Source organism: Rhinopithecus bieti, unplaced genomic scaffold (genome assembly GCF_001698545.2).
Source record: "Rhinopithecus bieti isolate Rb0 unplaced genomic scaffold, ASM169854v2 scaffold_980, whole genome shotgun sequence".
In the NCBI taxonomy this organism is placed as follows: Eukaryota; Metazoa; Chordata; class Mammalia; order Primates; family Cercopithecidae; genus Rhinopithecus; species Rhinopithecus bieti.
Genome location: NW_016803338.1, coordinates 1387056 through 1406462, shown reverse-complemented (window position 1 = coordinate 1406462; position 19407 = coordinate 1387056). Strand labels below are relative to the sequence as shown.

Here is a 19407-nt window from a genome sequence, read left to right as displayed (position 1 = left end):
CCATTTATAGTTGTGTTATTCAGTCTCAACCTCAGCTTCAAGTAACTTGGTATCTTAAATAGCATTTGCAGTGACTTAGAGCCCTTCCTTTCTTTATGTATGATAAAGCAGAAAGAGACAGAGATAGACACAGGATGTAGTGATATGAGGGCACAGGAAACATAAAATCCCTCAGGTATTTTTCAGTCACCTGGGCAGAGTGAAACCAAAGCCCGCTCTCTTCTCTTTCTCATTCAAAAGCATTTTTGCTGCAACCGTACAGCAGAAACACAAAACTACTCATCTCTGAATAGCTGATACCTTTATAACTTCCCACCTCTCCTTGTTATGGTGATTTCAGTTACAAATGGACCTAATTAAATGGAATGTACCACTTACAAAGATCAAAAGGCTTTCAAAAAAATTTTTAAAGATTTTTGAACAAAGATTTAACTGTTTCTATTAAAATGCAATAAGATGGAAACTCCATTTCCTCTGATGTGATTATTATGCATTGTATACCTATATCAAAATATCTCAAGCACCTCATAAATACATAAACCTACTATGTACCCACAAAAATTAAAAATTAAGAAAAGTTTTTTTAATGCAATAAGAATTAAACCTGTTTTGCAGAGAAATAAGACAGTGGAAAAAATCAAGTTAACCGGCCTACCTTGTGTCATTGACAAATTAGTCCATTGACTTTATTACCTTTTCATATGTATGTATATATTATTATATATAATAATATACATATATATTAAACCTATTAAAGTATTAATGACATATGAGATCTTGTAAAGACAGTGAATGTAAATAAAACTAAATATGTTATTCCAGTCAAAAAGTTACCACCTTTATGCCCTCTGAGCTGATCAAGCTTCATAGGATTTGAATGAAATAATAAAGTCTGTCTGTATTTGATAAAGACATTATGAGAAGGCAGAACTGACATTGTGTCTGCTGCACAAACCTGTCTATTTTGGTCTCTGTTCCAAAGTTATTGTTTCCTCAAATTTTTGTTAATTACCCTGTCATATAAAGATAGAAGAATGATGAAACTTGCAAATCACAGTATATAATAATTATGGGAGAATGGTTTTCTTAGCCTGGGCAACATGGCAAACCCCATCTCTTAAAAAAATACAAAAATTAGCTGAGCATGTTAGCAAATGCCTATAGTCCCAGCTGCTAGGGAGGCTAAGGTGGGAGGATCACTTGAGCTGGGGGTCGAGGCTACAGTGAATCATGATCACACCACAGCACTCCAGCCNTCATTGACAAATAGTCCATTGACTTTATTACCTTTTCATATGTATGTATATATTATTATATATAATAATATACATATATATTAAACCTATTAAAGTATTAATGACATATGAGATCTTGTAAAGACAGTGAATGTAAATAAAACTAAATATGTTATTCCAGTCAAAAGTTACCACCTTTATGCCCTCTGAGCTGATCAAGCTTCATAGGATTTGAATGAAATAATAAAGTCTGTCTGTATTTGATAAAGACATTATGAGAAGGCAGAACTGACATTGTGTCTGCTGCACAAACCTGTCTATTTTGGTCTCTGTTCCAAAGTTATTGTTTCCTCAAATTTTGTTAATTACCCTGTCATATAAAGATAGAAGAATGATGAAACTTGCAAATCACAGTATATAATAATTATGGGAGAATGGTTTTCTTAGCCTGGGCAACATGGCAAACCCCATCTCTTAAAAAAATACAAAATTAGCTGAGCATGTTAGCAAATGCCTATAGTCCCAGCTGCTAGGGAGGCTAAGGTGGGAGGATCACTTGAGCTGGGGGTCGAGGCTACAGTGAATCATGATCACACCACAGCACTCCAGCCTGGGTGACAGAGCAGCAAGACTGTGTCTCAAAAAAAAAAAAGGCGTTTTCTTGAGGCTTCATCACTAGACCATTATTCTGTAACATATTCAGAGAGTTACCTTTACTCCCTGTCTCCACTCTTCACCTCCCTCTCACTCATCACCTCACTGTTATGGTTTTCAGCCCCATCTCTCCAAATAAACTGCTCTAGGTAAGCTGTTTTAGGTAAGTTTAGCAATGGCCTCCATGTTATTGAATCTAGCCATTGTTTTTTCATCTTTATTTTTTCCTTTTAGCAGTATTCAGCATTGTTGACCACTCTGTCCTTAACAACTCTATCCTTTCCCTGTGGTTTCTATGACATGACACTCTCCTGATTGTGTCCCTCTGTCTTTACTGCTTCCTCTCTGTTCCCTTTGGAGGCCATTCTTCTTTACCTGGCTATTAAATTGCTGAAGCTCCCTGGGCTTGTTTGATCTCAGGTCCTTCATCATATAAAGCTACACACTCTCCTTAGGTTATTTCAGCCATACTCTAGCTTTAATTATGTAAGATGCCTCACAAACTCATCTTCCTAGTTCCGGCTACACTGAACTCCAGACTCTTCTTTTGCTTTTTCACTTTGATATTTCAAAGCACTTCAACAACATGCTCAAAACAAACTCATCATCTCCCTTCCCAGTCGTGGCTCTCTTTTAGTGTTCCTGATCCTAATGCACCATCTATCCAATTGTGCAAAGTAGAAATCTAGTCATCAGTCATGACATCTCCCTCTTTCTCACTCCCCATTTCCAGTCTATCCCCATTTCCTGTTGGTTTTCATTTCCATGTATTTCTAGAATTCATTCATTGCTCAGTCTCTTCCCCTGCCTTCCCACCAAAACTACCATCCTCACTTGCCTGCACTGCAGCAATAGTCCACTCATTAATCTCCTAGCACTTACCCTTGTTCCTTTGTAAATCATTCTCTATCCTGTAATCTTTTCAAAACACAAATCTGATGACCTCTTACGATAAAGACAGGAAGACTTACCCTGTCCTGCAAGTCCAACATAGTCTGGCCCCTGTGTCCCACTCCACCCTCCTTGCAAGGCACATTCCTTCTTTCTCTCTCTCTACCTTAGCCATGCTGGTCTCTGTTCGGGACCTCATAGATCTCTGTTTGGGCCCTCATATTGGCCATGTGTATCAGTCAAGATCAAGTCAGGAGGTAGGAACCATGCTGGTTATTTGAATAGGAGAAATGTAATGTAAAACATTGTTAATTAAAACAGTAGGAGGTTACTAACTACTGGAAGGGATAAATGAGGACCATAAGGTGTCCACATTTAGCATGAGAGCAATTACTCTATCTATACTGAAGAAAATCAGACAATAAAGGAACTAAGGACTAGGGGAGGCCCCCAAGCCAAGACTGAGATTCTGATCTGATTAAAGAAGGTGTATGGCTACCAGAGGAATGTGCAGCCTTGTGGTGGTGAAAAAACATGTCAAAGGACATTGACTGAGTTCTTCTGTTAAGAGGCTGCCATTGCTAGAGGGTGTAGATGGATTGCAGCTGCTCAAAGCCACTGATGGTGGCAGGAGATGGGGAAAGGAACATGGCATGAGGATGTAGGTTGGAGCTCCTCTGCTTGGCTGCTGGATTCCTGTGAATAATAATAATTAATAATAATAGAGGTCCAGAACCCCGAAGAGAGGTATACTCCTGTTCTTATAGCCTTGCAGGGTCACTTTATTGCCATCTGCTGACATCAAAGTTAACATTCTACTAGCTGGCAAAAGAGAATTGCTTACAGGGTCCAGCTCCAGCATCACAAAGTAGGGCAAGAAGAGTAGATCTGGAGCCAAGAGACACTATAACTTGATAACTGGTACACAATGCTTTCTCCCCTACAAATGTAGTCACTGCTTGGAATACAATTTCCCACCCTTTTCAACTAATTATTTCATGTGATTTCAGATGAGATCATTCAGATCTCAGCTTAGGTGTTACTTCCTTGGGGAATTCTTTCTTGCTATCCCCAGGTCAAATATGCCAGTTACAGATTTCAGAACACTATATGCTTTTCTTTCCTAACACCACAGCTGCAATTTTTCATTTGTTTGTATGGTGGTTTGATTTATACATCTTCCTATTAAACTGCAAGTTCTGTGAAGACAGAGACCACATCTGTCTTTCATTACCATTGTATTTCTGGGACCTGGAACAAAGATGAGCATTCACACAATCCTTTCTCATGATCGCTATTGAATTATTAATAATAAAATACATGGAGAAGTATAGGTTAATTAAATTTTGTAAGTTGCTGTGTTGCTTTTAAAGATAGTTAAATTTTGTAAGTTGCTATGTTGCTTTTAAAGATAATCATGGATTTTGTGTTTATGGGTTTAAAAGACTTTATACTAATTGAGGAAATTTGAAAATTCAGTAAGATTTGAGGGGAAGAAAAGGAAACAATCCTACCTCCCAGGAACAACCATTGTTAAATTTTATTTCAGAATGTTTTAAATGCACAGATATGTAGATTTTTTAAAAAATGATACTAAATGGCCTGTGAACCTTTGTATTTTGGTTTTACTTAACATGAGATTATCAACGTTACTTCATATCATTAAATGTTATTTAAAACATGATTTAAATATCTGCATTGTATTTTTATGAATGTGCCATATTTCTTTTAATTGTTCCCAAACTGTTGTCCATGTGAATTGTTCCTTTTTTTTTTTTTTTTGAGACAGAGTCTCACTCTATCACCCAGGCTGGAGTGCAGTGACGTGATCTCAGCTCACTGCAACCTCTGCCTCCCAGGTTCAAGTGATTCTCATGCCTCAGCTTCCCAAGTAGCTAGGATTACAGGCGCCTGCCACCACTTCCAGCCAATTTTTGTATTTTTAGTGGAGATGGAGTTTCACCATTTTGGCCAGGCTGGTTTCAAACTCCTGACCTCAGGTGATCTGCCCGCCTTGGCCTCCCAAAATGCTGGGATTACAGGCATGAGCCATCACACCCGGCCTCCATTGTTTGATTTTATAAACAATATTATAGTGAACATCTCTTGTATATAGATTTGTGTGAACAACCATGATTATTTCCTTAGCATATATTCTTAGAAGTAGAATTACTGGGTTCAAAGAGTATGAATAGTTTTAAAGTTATTAGTATATTACTGTCCAGAAAGTTTGTAGTGATCTCATTGTTTTTACTTTTAAAACTGATTGGTAGGGGATGGAACTTTTAAGAAGTTTATTTTCCATTTATATTTCTTCTTATGTAAATATTTAAGAACACAAAGATCAATTACCAAAGAACTACCAATTGTATTATCAGGTATCAAGTGTCATAAAACACCATCACATTCACATAAGTACTTTTTAAAGAATGGTAGCATGCTTGAAGTAACATAGACATTAGCAATTTTAGACATAATTTTACAACAACAAAGTTATGCTTGGTTTCTTTATCAATTTTTTCCAAATAGAACTACTTTAAAATACTTACTCAAGATCAGATGATGTGCTTTGTTGCAATTACCTGTGTATAGGAGACAATGAAACCATCTTAACTCAAAGGGTTAAAATAATTATTTTAGAACTATTCTATGTTTAATACATTCCTTTCAGTTGGGTTTGAATTCTTTTTTTTGTTTTTGAGACGGAGTCTCAGGTTCATGCCATTCTCCTGCCTCAGCCTCCTGAGTAGCGGGGACTACAGGCGCCCGCCACCACACCCGGCTAGTTTTTTTGTATTTTTTTAGTAGAGACGGGGTTTCACCGTGTTCGCCAGGATGGTCTCGATCTCCTGACCTCATGGTCCACCCACCTCGGCCTCCCAAAGTGCTGGGATTACAGGCGTGAGCCACCATGCCCGGCCAGGTTTGAATTCTTAAAGTTAGATTTGAATTCTTTCTTCAGTCTACTTATAAGTACATCAAGCTTTCACTAAAAAGTAAAAACTACAGAGAAAAAAATATATATTTTCAGAAACTTTCAAATTTGAATACATACATGGTGTACATACATAATGAAAACTTTTGAATCCAAGTTTATATATTTCCCCCAAGAGGAGGGTTTGTTTTCTTTGGCACTGCTAACAAAAACAACCAGCACAGTTCATTTATTGTATAAAATAAATCAAATTAAGGACAAGTAAAGTGTATAAGTTGATACTAAGATTTAGTAACCAGTAAGTTGATAGTTTTCACTGCTGGCAAGAGTTAAATGTGAGAACAATTGCAGGCACTGCAGCTGAGAGTAAATGGTACAACCTGACTGAAAAATAATTTGATAAAGCATATCAAGAACAAGAGAAAGAAAGGTATGAATTTGTGTTGTCTTCATAACAAATTCCCTAAATTGTAGTAAATAAATTTTTAAATGTAGAAATCCACATTACTGAAGAAAATGAAAAAAGGGTATCCGTTTCTACAAGAAGGGAAGTAGATGGAAGGGGCTTTATTGATGAATCAGATGCTGCAGCATACAATACAGAGGGAGGAGCTTTGGTGGGGAGGAAGATGATTGCCCTGCAGAAACTGGGGGAGCCCTGGGTTCAGAGTCAGCACATGGGATGGAAGGCACACTCAAGAAGAGGAGTATAACACAGAGGAATTAAATGAAAGTATTTTAAGGAACAGCCCACTATCCCCTTACCATCTGTTCCATCCCCCAACTTGTTCTTTTAGCTGCGTAACATTTATCCTCAAGGCAAAAAGGGAGGAAGAGAGTGGACAGTGATCTGCAAGTACATTAATCACCTGTTAAAACAAAAGTCGAAACCCTTTAAAGGAAAAGAAGAAGATCTAGAGTTTCTCAGTGTATCATCCAAAATGGTCAGTGTCCAATTTTAAAAATTACTAGACATGGGAAGGAGCAGGAAAATGTGACCTATAATGAAGAGAAAGGTTAGTTATTAGAAACAGACCCATTGACAACACAGAAGTTGGAATTAGCAGACAAGGATTGCTAATTAAAAATATGTTGAGAATTTTACAGAAAGAAACGATGGATATGATGGATGAAGAGAAAGAAAATTTAAGTCATCAGATGTGCTTAGCAACAGTTCAGACGATGAAGAAGAAAGGATGAGTGAACTTAAAGACAAGTCAAAAGAAACTATGCAAACTGAAGAACAGAGAGAAAAAAAAGTAAAAGAATAAAACAAACAAAGCCAGAGCCTCAGTGACTTAAGGCACAGTATCAGGCAGTCTCACGAAGGTGTAATTGGAGTCTCAGAAGAAGAGCAAAGAGGAAATTTGGCAGGGAGGAAAGGAGGAAGCTATGAAGAAATGATGGACACAGTTTATCCAAATTTGATGAAAAACAACAAGCCTCATATCCAAGGTTCATTTCATAGTAATACGTTGTTTGATTGATCAAAAAGACATAACACCTCTAAATATATGTGCATCTAATGATTCCAGATCCATGAAGCAGCAATATATAGAACTAAAGAAAGTGACAAATCCATATCCACAGCAATTGTAGATCTTAATATCATATTATTAATACCTGATAGAACATATAGATTAAAAATTAGTAAGAACATAGACGATTTGAACAATACTATCAAACAACTTGAACCAATTGATATCTATAGGACAACACACCCAACAATTTCAAGAGAACATGGCATTTACTTTAAAAAAGGCCAGTTGCTGGACCATAAAATAAGTTTCAAATTTTAAAGTACCATCTTAAGAGTATGGTGTCTGAACACATAATTGAATTAACAATAGCAATAAGATAACTAGAAAATCTCTGAACGTTTAAAAATTAATCTTCTAAACAATCCGTTAGTCAAAAAGAAAATTTCACAAGAGATATGAGAAAAATTTTGAACTGAATCATAATGAAAATGTAATAAACCAATTTCCAGTATCAGGAATAAAATTAAATTCATTCATTTAAAAGCTAACAACAGGATATTATAAACAACTTTATGCCAATCCAACAACTTTTAAAGGAAATGGATAAATTCTTAAAAAACACACCCTACCAAAACACACAAGAAGAAATAGAAAATCTGAATAACACTATACTTATCAAGGAAATTCATAGTTAAAATTGCCAGGCCCAGATGACTTCATTAGTGAATTTCCATTAACATTTGAGGAATAAATATAACTGCAATCTTAAACAGTTTCGGAAAATAGAAAGAAGGAATACTTCCCAACTCATTTTATGAGGCCAGCATAACTCATATCAAAATCTGACAAAGTCATTACAAGAAAAGAAAATTACAGAATATTGTTAATGAATAAAGAAGCAAAAATCCTCAACAAAACATTAACAAGTGAAGTAAGCAATATATAAAAGGATAATACACCATGACCAAGTGGGTGTGGTTAATGTCAGGAACTCAATAGTGATTTAACATTAAAAAACAACATAATATTATTAATAAATAAAAGAGAACAATAATATGATCATCTCAGTGTATAAAATAAATTCACTTGACAAAATAAAAACTTTCAGCAAAGAAGGAATACAAGAGAATGTCTAGAGTATAATAAATATATGGAAACTCTACAGCTGTGTAATACCTGACAAAATACTGAATGCAGTTTCCCTGAGATGCAGAATAATGCAGGGATGCTCATTCCGCTTTGTAGTTAGGATTAATAAGACAAGGAAATAAAGTAAGGAATGATTGGAAAAGAAGAAGTTAGACTTCATTACCACTGTCATCATTGTGTTTGTAGAAAGAAAATCTTAAGAAACCTATCAAAAAATGAATAAATAAAGCTGCCAGAGCTAATAAGGAAATTAGCCAGGTTGCTAGATACAAGTTCAATGTATTAAGAAGCATTTGTATTCCTGAACTCTAGCAACCAACATTTTGGAATTGAAATTTTTAAAAATACTATAAACAGTAACATAAAAAGTCTAAAATACCTAGGAATAAATTTGACTGTAGATGCACAAGACTCTAAGAACTATAAAATCATGCTGAAGCAAACTTAGAATCTTAATAAATGGCATAGTATGTCATGTCGAGGGTCAAAAGACTCAGTATTGTTAAGATACCACTTACCCCCAAATTGCTTTATCGATTCAACACAAGACCAATGAAAATCTCATCATATGTTTTGTTGAAATAGGCAAATTGATTCTTAAATGTATATTAAAATGCGAAGGACCTAAGATAGTCAAAACAGTCTTGAAAAAGAAGAACAAAGCTGGACATATATTACCTGATATTAAGACTCATTGTGTATTAATAGTTATAGTAACCAGGACAGTGTGATGGTGGTGTGAGAACTGGCAGCTAGGTCTGTGGAATGGAATACGGTCCAGAAATAGTCACGCATATAGTCAATTAATTTTTAACAAAGGTACCAAGACAATTCAATGGGAAAGGTCAATTAAGATTTACTCTGCTATCCTCTTACATTATTTTTTCACATTTTGCATACTAGTTATTAAGGTCAGTCTGTTTCTCATTTATTGCCTATTAACAAACCAGAGCTGATACATTGTGTGCTCTCCATATGTGTCTGTTGAATCCTTGAATCAGAAACCAACGTGATACTCAGGACATTGTATACCATTTGTGTATATATACAAAATTGGGATTTGGTAAGTGTTTTTAATAAAAGGAAGGCTCAAGTAATCTTTAAATTCAAAGACACAAACTTCTAGGAGCCATTTTTAGATACATGGACAAGGATTAAATTAAAATGTATACAATTTGTATTGAAATCTAGGCAGATGGGATGTTTCCAGAGATAACTTTTATTTCCATGATACAGCTACTGTGCTTCAAGTATTTGATGAATATTAGATGAAGACACAGCCAGAGACTCATATCCAACTAGGCTCCCTACAATTGGAAGGGCCGTAGGCATGCATAGCACTAAAGTAACACTGATTCGTTCATTCAGTATTTATTATGTATCTACGAGATACCAAGCACATACAGTAATGATGAACAAGACATACATCACCCTGTCACCACTTTTCTCATGTAGAAATTGCAGAGGATATTTTAAGTCTTCGTTAAAACAATTATCCTTTTCTAAAATATATATCAGTAGTGATTACACACTGAAGAGCAACACTCTCACACTCCTTGTGTGTCCTATTAGTGTTATCCAATAGAAATTTAACACATACTATGTATATAATTTTATATTTTCTGGTAGCCACATTTAAAAATCGTAAACAGGTGAATTAAATTGGGTAATATATTTTATTTAACTTAATGTATCAAAAATATCATTTCAACATGTCAGTATTTTTTAAATTATGAAAGAAATATTTTAATTTTTTATTTTGTACTAAATCTTCAAATTTCAGCATATATGTTACACTTACAGCACATCTCAATTTGGACAAGCCACATTTCCAGTGTTCAATAGCCACATGTACCAGTAGCTACCTTACTGGACATTGAGCCTTATGTGTGATTCAGCCTCCATTGAGCTACAACCTGTTGAAGTTTACAAGTGGACTCCAGATAGATGGAGAGCTGATGGTATTTCTGGACTATAATGTTAGAGGAAAGTCACTTGATACAGTGACTTTCTGTTAAAGCTCTATAACCCTCCACCAGTTTTCATCTGCAAGAGTACCAGAGTTTTATTATATTTGAAGACAAGTCTGTACTGAAGTAATGCTGATTTATTCATTCAGTATTTATTATGTATCTACAAGATATCAAACACATACAGTAATGATGAACAAGACATACATGCATGTCATACATGTATGCAAATATGTACAAGTGGTCTTGAAGATTTTAATGTTCAGTGATTCCACTAGCAATGAGACAGCTTTTCAGGACCTAAAAAAATATCTCTACTCATATTTCTCAATTGATATTTGTTGGGGAATGTTGAAACGAACCAGTAGACCACATATCAGTTCTCTGATATACAAACAAAATGTTTTCAGCTCTAGGTTAATGAGCCCATGCTCGTTTGCATGCTTGGCTTCCATTTAAAATTATTTTGCATTTCATTACAATAATTTTTCCCTCTGCTCTAGGGTCATTGTTTCCATTAAGTTAGAGTATAAATCCACTTATTTTCAGGAATATGATCTCTTTACGACACTATACACAAAGATCTGTGTTTTAAATTTGATATGGTTTGAATGTTTGTCCCCACCAGATCTCATGTTGAAATGCGATTCCCAGTGTCAGAGGTAAGGCCCAGTGGGAGATGATTGGATCATGGGGGCAGATGCCTCATGAATGGTTTAACACCATCCCCTTGGTGATAAGCAAGTTCTTGCTCAGTTACTTCATGTGAGATCTGGTTGTTTAAAAGTATGTAGCACCTCTCCCCTCACTCTCTTGCTCCCATTCTCACCATGTGATATGCTGGCTCCCAGTCATCTTCTGCCATGATTGTGAGCTTCCTTAGGCCCTCACCAGAAGCTGAGCAGATGTTGGCATCATGCTTCTCGTACAGCGTACAGAATCATGAACCAAATAAACCTCTTTTTCTTTAAAAATCACCGAGGCTCAAGTATTCCCTTACAGCAGTGCAAAAACAGCCTATCCTAGAATTCTCAATTTATAGTATCTCATCAAGACTGCCCCTCAACTGGGGTTTAGAGAGGTAGTGACTTGGAACCAGTTTGGGCATATCATTGTTTTAACAGAAATGTTTATAGACTCAACATAAAATTAGTCTTTTGTCTTTTACAGTAGGGTTTCTCAGGGTGGCTGGTACCACCCATCTCCACTCCAACAGAATCAACTGGGGAGGAGAAGCCTAGGCCCACAGCTGAACTGGAATCTCTAGAAATGGTGTTTGGGAACTTGCATGTGTAATATGTACCAAAGGAAACTCATTTCACACTGAAGTTTGACAGCCAGTGCCTTATAGTGAAGTTCTACTTTAATATAACTAAGGATAAAATTGCATACTATCATTTGAATCTGTTTTATTACTGGAGGAAATGCTGTTTTCAGTACTTATGTACTTTGTTTATTACCTTTGCTGAACATTTTGTGTACTGTGAGTAAACTTTTAAGGGTATTCATTCAGCTCATAAAAAGTATGTTGTGCTTTCTTGATACATAAGTTATGAATGATGTATTCAACTGAAGTCTAATTATATTGATCATGAATGGACTAATGTCTAAAATCAAATTGACTAGGACCTAGATCATATTCCTTTGTATTTTTTCAAGTGTAGTCTCTGTGACTGTGTCAGGTAAGATTTTCATTGTATTTTACTTTTTTCTATGAAATTGTTTCGAATGTACTTTAATTCAATCATAATTCTACAGAAAGCCATTGAGCCAGACACAAGTACTAGGGCTTCGAAACAGAACTGGACTGAGTGTTGGCCCTTGGAAAGGTTGCAGCCCCTGCAAGGCAGGGGTGAGGGGCAGATACGGAAGCCTTGTGTTAAAACATAAAACCATGGTACCATGGTTTGAAATAAAGCAAAGCACCATGGGAGTAGAGAGTAGCAGCGCAAGGGTGACTATCTGAAAAGGCTGGGCATTACAAAGATGACTGTGTTCTGTTTGAGTGCAAGCCAGTCAGCCAAACAAGTGAAGACATTCCTGCAAGGTTATCCAGGACATAAGGAATACCAGAACTTGGTTTTCCCAGATCCAAACTGCACTCATCAAGCTTTCTACAAGAACCTGGCCTTCAAAAGCACACTGGCTTCCCTTTTCTCACACCCAAAACTTTCTCTGGTAGTAAGCAAGATGTTAAGGGTGATACATTTCCTTTTCAGGCCACTAACGTGCCATTTAATTCACTCCAGCAATAACTAAATAGGAGCCTACCTTTAAAAGATGCCGAAAGCAACATCTTGCTAATTTATTGCCACATCTATTACATCTCCAGAGAGAATCTGACTCCCTAGATTTTAAATATAGTTGAGATATTATGATGACGTTTTCTGATTTAAGCCCTCCATAAATTAGATGCAATGATTATAGTATCTGTTGTCACTTCATTTTTGCTCTATCTCCAATCACTCTTCTGCCTTCATTAATTCCGAATAAAATATCACAAGACATTAATGTAGCACTTGGAGATAGGAGGGCTACATTTTTATAGCCTCAATATGAAATTGTACTTAAAAAAGACTCATAAGCCTTTACTGGAATAGCAGGGGGAAAAAGGCACTGCTCATCTTCTACAGGCCTCTTAGTAACCTTCCTGGATAGTTATGGATGAGGAAACTAGGGCTCAGAGATGCCCAGGGTCACTCTACAAGTAATTACCAGAGCCAAAACATGCCCAAGTCTTCCTACTCAAAATACAAGGCTCTCCTAGTACACCCTCTAATCTTCTGGGGATTCTTTTGAAAAAGTTTCTTGACTGTTTGCAATGAAAGGCATTATTGCCAACTTGTAAACAAAAACAAAAATCTTGGCATCCTCCATCACTTTGTCATCAGTGTTTTTAGTTTATCACTTCACAGTCATTATTTGGTGTTTTCTTACAGAAGGCAACAGACTACTGCAACAGAAACTATCCTTAGATGGGAACCCCAAACCTATACATGGAACAACAGAGAGGTCAGATGGCCTACAGTGGTCAGCTGAGCAGCCTTGTAACCCAAGCAAGCCTAAGGCAAAAACATCTCCTGTTAAGTCCAATACCCCTGCAGCTCATCTTGAAATAAAGCCAGATGAGTTGGCAAAGAAAAGAGGTAAAGTGATTTCTTTTGCACAAATGATTCAACATATTTTGCACATACAGAAAAGTGCCAGAGTGACAGAACTTTCCAAAAGATGCTGCTTAGTGAAAAGAGATGCACATGAAATTGCATTTTTTTTTCTGTGACCCACATAGATGGAAAGGCAGATGTGATTCCTCCCATGTAATCAAAGGTCTTGAATATTTAAATGGAATTACATCTCCTTTCTCTGCCCCTCTGAGACCATTCTTCTTGTTGTAGGCATGGATAAACTTGCACCACAAATACCTTCCATCCTAATATCTTATAAAGCAAGTGCTCATGCAGGAGCTCTTTTAAAAATGTAACTGCTGAAAGGGACTCATGTTTCCCTGATACGCAATTGCTTGACTTGCATTGAACAAAGATGAGTCTGGAGGCTGGTGTATGTTCTTTAGATATGGTCTTCCCAATGTAAATTCAGTTCTGTGTTAGAAATTACACACAATGTAACATTGAAAGAGGGTTTTATATTTGACACGCTGGATTTTTATGATTTTTCTGAGCTTGGATATACTTGATACATGACTGGTATTAAAATGAAAATCACTTCCTTTTTGATTCCCAGAAGATTAAATACTATTCTTTTCATTCAGCCTCAGTTGTATCTGATTTCCTTGGCTTTAGTTTGATCTGCTTTCTCACTTTTCTTGAGGGGGATTTCTTTCTTCTACGAAACATGGCCTGATTGTGATAAGTACAATCTGCCTGTTTGTGATACACTATCTGTAGACCCTGGTGACAGTTTCAGGAAATCAGGCGAGATGGGCACCCATAGAGCTATTTTCAGTGCTGCTGCTCTAATTACAGACCTGGCTTTGGATGATGGGGCCAGTGCCAGTGTACCTGGCACTGATGCCCCATCCTCTCTCTAGCTCATTTGTACCTCTCCCAGTCTCTGTGTCAATTTCCTCTTCCAAAAGCCCTGCTGGCTTTTAACCATGCAAAGTGGTGTTTATAGAGAGAGCCAGCAGCACAAATGGTCTTTAGACATATCAGATTCTAAGGCGCTGCAATTTGTGATAGAACATAATGATCACAGCCTCCTTCCAAAGAGTGCAGGAGACAAGCGTACCCCAGATGGCCCAGCCAGAGACCCCACTAGAGAAATCATAACAGCCTCAAGTGCCACACAAACCACCCACACTGGGTTACAAACATTCTCCTGATGGAACTTTTACTAGACGAAAGATGAGTCTATTTTTCTTGGTGGGCTAATTGCTTTGTTTTGTCATTTAGCTTACAAACGGAGGATAAAATGCTCAAGTTAATAATATTTTTTGACATCAATTTTAGGCCCAAATATTGAGAAATCAGTGAAGGATTTGCAACGCTGCACCGTTTCTCTAACTAGATATCGCGTCATGATCAAGGAAGAAGTGGATAGTTCTGTGAAGAAGATCAAAGCTGCCTTTGCTGAATTACACAACTGGTGAGTGATTCAACATAGGAACTATAAATTTGTGATGCTTGAGCTGTTCCAACAGGTAAAAGTATCAGATGGAATACGTTGTTTATTTAGTACATAAACATCACAGAATAACTCTCCAACAGATTTTGTTAAGCCCTGCAGGCAGTAGCATGTATCTTGGGAATAAAAAAGAAGATAAAGTATTTGAATAAAAAGAAACCTGATAGACATAATTCACTGGAGTTTGAAGTTGGCCCAAAACTATATGAATGATGTAGAACAAAACCTCAACAAAAACTAAAACCTCAAAAAATAATATTTTTGATAAATCCCTGGAAGGCTAATATCATGAATACTACTAGGAAGACAAAATATTTTCCAGCACTATAATTATAAAATAAGAATTCCCTTAATGAAATTCAGAAACATCTCATATAAGCTTAGCGACGGAATCCCATTCTTGGGTAACGTTAAGACTAGAATTTAAACATGGTGCATCAATATGGTTTTGGTCCTGCCTTGCCCTTCCCTGCTACTGATTTTGATGGAAAATGTTTAAACCCTGTATATTTGCTCATCTCCACAATTGAAATGATACATCTGTTAATAAAGGTTTAGTTATTATCAGTAGAAAAATGTTCTCAGCGTATCAGTTAGGTCTCTTTCAGTTTGGAGTGGCAGAAATCAAGTCACACTAGTTAAAGACAAAAGAGAATTTATTGGCTGATATACATGAAAATTTCAGAAGGTTCCTCCAGACAAATTTGGCTGTAAATCCTCATTATGTTATCAGGACTCATTCTGTCTCACCCTCTCTCCTTCCTCTCTCTCCTGGTGCCTCCCACAGTCTCCTAGCTCTCCACACTCTCCATTCTTGGCTTTTTTCTTAGGCACCATCTCTCCTTGTGGCAGCAAAGATGACCCCCTCACAGCTGCCACATTACATAATCCTTAGCCCCTCTGATGATCTGAGGGACGGCTTGGTCTGAAATAGCAAAAGTCCAAGGGTTGGCACATATCCATCATGCCCAAGTTCATGTAACATATTCCCTATCTCTCATTGGCCTCCCGTGATTCTAGAATTTGATCACTTCTTCTGCATGTTTTTCCTATTCCAAGTCCTTGCTTTGACATTGATGTGCTTTTTAGCAGAAACTATAGAGTTGTGTAAAACTAAGAATTAAGCTTGACACTAATCTAAAATGCATGAATTTTAAACCATCTGCTATGTATCAGATAAGATCCTAGGGGTGCAGAAGACACCAGGAACTTGAAAGAAAACTTTCTCCTTCAGTTATCATTCAGCCTCTCAGAGGCCCTCTGAGGGGAGGATTCATCTGCCTTCCCCCATCCCCAGTTGTGGCATCTGGATGTCACTGTAAGTCTTCTCTGTTTGATCATATTGTTCAAAGCAACTCCAAGAATATGTTTGAGTACTTAGAGAAATTAAAGATGCTATATAAATGAAAATTGTTATTGCTATTATTTTATAGTTTTATAACTTTCCAATCTATCTTTAGGTAAGTTACCTTAACACTTAGAAGTATACCCAGCTTCCAGGGCTGTTCTCTAGAGCCAGGGTCTAGAGACATGGGGCCAACTGGTAACTATCCTAAGCATCATGGCCGTAAGGTGTCTGTGCACTACTCGGTTCTGCTGTTGCTTCTCAACGACAGCCCTACGTAATCAAAAAGGCTGTGGGCCAGATTTGGCTCATGAGGGTCATAGTTTGTCAACCCCTGTCTAGAGGCATTAGTTAGCTGTTCAGAGAAGACCACTCTATCTTACTCTTTAGTGTGGCCTTTTCGAATAAACTCTTCCTCTGAGCCTTCCATCTGAGTGACTCATACACTAATTGACAAAGTGTAACAATGCCCTCAAATTACTTCCCTCTTCTCCAGCTGCTCTGAGTACTTCTTATTTTATTTTATTTCTTAGTAAAATGAACATCACATGGGTCATGAGACATCTTGAGATTTATAACAGATTCTGTGAGAGTTTTACTCCTCAAGAGCTGAAAGCGTGGGGCCAGGAAAGTCAGCACCCGAAGAAATTGTATATTTTTTCTCTGCTTGTAATTCATGTTGTGTTTTAAACTGATGGAAAGAATCACTTCTGAATGAGTGCTGCCAAGTAGTACTGCTGTTTAAAAGCCACCTACTTAACAAAATGGCACTTTTTCTGCAAACCGTAGAAGACATTTAGATCAACCATTTTTGGTATGCCATTGCTATAAAATGAGTAAACACCAGCACTTATTTTCTGATCTAATCCTTAATAAAAGTGATCCCACAATAATTGCATAAATGTTAACTTAAAATAAAACCAAAGTGCTTTTAAAATCAACTATGCATGTCTGCCAAACAGAAAAAGCTTGCCTCTGTTCCAAATGAGCTTGCAGCCCAGCAAACATGGTGACGTACTTGAATAAAGCCTCCCTCTTGTTTTCTAAGGGGAAGAAAATGAATTTTAGGGATTGTGGTGCTCTTGAAATATCAGGTCACAAAATTGAAGATGGCAGCTTAGAAATTTTTTTAATGAAATTTTCCTATTGATGGTGAAATCCTGCATTCTAAGCATTATAGGAAACTTTGAGTGAACTGTAGGTGTATTAGAATGTACTCATTTTAATGCAGTTGTAGCCTCAGTATTACATCATGAGGCATATCTAGATTTGGAGGACATGGGGACAAGTCCTCTGGTGATTTCCAGAAAGAGTGCCAGTTCTGAGAGAGATGTCACCGCATGTGGTGCACAAGCGACATAGATGTTACCTTCCATTTCCAGTGCCTCTTCTACTCTGCTTGCTTTGGGCCACCCAGTTATCCCAACCACAACGTACTCAACATGCATGTCGTATAGTTTAGAACTGGACACTCAGGTCAGAAATTCTAAATGTTCACTTTGCTACCAAAAAGTGCCAGCATAAGGACCTGAGTCCTGCTTGACTAAATTCCCTGAAAAGTACTGCTGGAATTCATGAGAATGATGATTTTGAGAGGCTGGGAGCAAGCTGTTGTTTGCACATCTTCAATACCAAGCAAGCACACATCAAGGTAAAATGAACGAAATGATCTCTCTTCCAATCGGGCTGTGAAGAATATTTTGTTCAGTACAGTTATTGAAGAAAACCACTAACTAGCTAAAATGTAAAATCAAAGTTGTCATTTAAGCAGGATGCAGTTACGTAGGCTGCATTACCGTAACAGAACATTCTCATTTTCCCAGGAAGAATTAGGGATTTGCGAGGGGAACAGAGATGACACAATGCCCTCACAATACATCTTAACAGAAAATAAATTTTGCGACATGAGCATCTGTGTGAAAAGTCACATCAGGAACTAACATGAAACAGCTGGTTTCTTTTCTGTATGATTGGCCTCCTACCACAACTGGAAAATATTCATCCTTTGGAATCATAGCTGCAAGATTTAATTGCTTTATATGCAAACTAGTCTAGCTTCTCATCACAAATCTGTACGTGTCCAAGTTGATTGTGAAGGCTTAAAATGAGCAATAAAACATCAAATTCAAAAAAAAAAAAAAAAAAAAAAAAAAAAAAAAAAAAAAAAAAAAAAAAAAACATTGAGGAAGGAGAATAATACTTGATAGTTCCACCATATGCTAGGGGAAAAGTGTTCCAAAATAGAGCTGTAAAATTCTGTTAGGTACTATTGTCAATTTAACATCTAATTAAAAGCACTCTAAGAAAATGGAAGACAGGAATGAGCCAATGGGGTAGCGTGTATGCTAGGCGTGGGGAGGCATAAAGAGGCTACAGAGAATGGGGGCTGGAGGGAGCAGTCCTTTTAGCAGCTTTGTTTTCCAAGAGGAAAGGGAAATCTGTGAAAGCATGTGTTCTGTACCAATGGGCCAGAAATGTTCCTATGCTTTGTGTTTACTTTTCCCAAAACAGTGCCAGGTCTGGCCCAAGCAGAATTTCAAAGTAGGTCAGGAGTCTCAGCTGCCTGCACCCTGAGCCCTGGCCCACTTACCCTTCCTCTGCCAATTTTCCTGCATCTTAGAGTTTTCTCCTTCCCAACAGACAGGATGAACCTCCTGCTGCCCTCTACAGGCCAGGGCTCCTCACCTCAATCAAGATAGGTGTTTAGAGTGGTGTCTACATATCCCTTTTCTCTTTTTTTAAATCTTTTTTTTTTTTTTATTTTAATTAAACTTTAAGTTCTAGGGTACATGTGCATAACGTGCAGGTTTGTTACATATGTATACTTGTGCCATGTTGGTGTGCTGCACCCATCAACCCGTCAGCACACATCAATTTGTCATTTATATCAGGTATAACTCCCAATGCAATCCCTCCCCCCTCCCCCCTCCCCATAATAGGCCCCGATGTGTGATGTTCCCCTTCCCGAGTCCAAGTGATCTCATTGTTCAGTTCCCACCTATGAGTAAGAACATGTGGTGTTTGGTTTTCTGTTCTTGTGGTAGTTTGCTAAGAATGATGGTTTCCAGCTGCATCCATGTCCCTACAAAGGACACAAACTCAT

The 19407-nt window shown here is 37.2% G+C and overlaps 1 protein-coding gene across 9 annotated transcripts in view; it reads left to right on the top strand.

Annotated features, from left to right (window-relative positions):
* The window catches only part of SPATS2L (spermatogenesis associated serine rich 2 like), a 178489-nt gene that overhangs the window by 120333 nt on the left and 38749 nt on the right, over positions 1-19407 (top strand). For 7 of the 9 annotated variants that reach the window (XM_017876388.1, XM_017876370.1, XM_017876379.1 and 4 more), the window contains 2 exons: positions 13255-13461; positions 14785-14920. In XM_017876388.1, coding sequence (XP_017731877.1) covers positions 13255-13461; positions 14785-14920 — 343 coding nt within the window. The remainder of the gene's footprint in view (positions 1-13254; positions 13462-14784; positions 14921-19407) is intronic. The other 2 variants (XM_017876423.1, XM_017876412.1) reach the window with 1 other exon arrangement.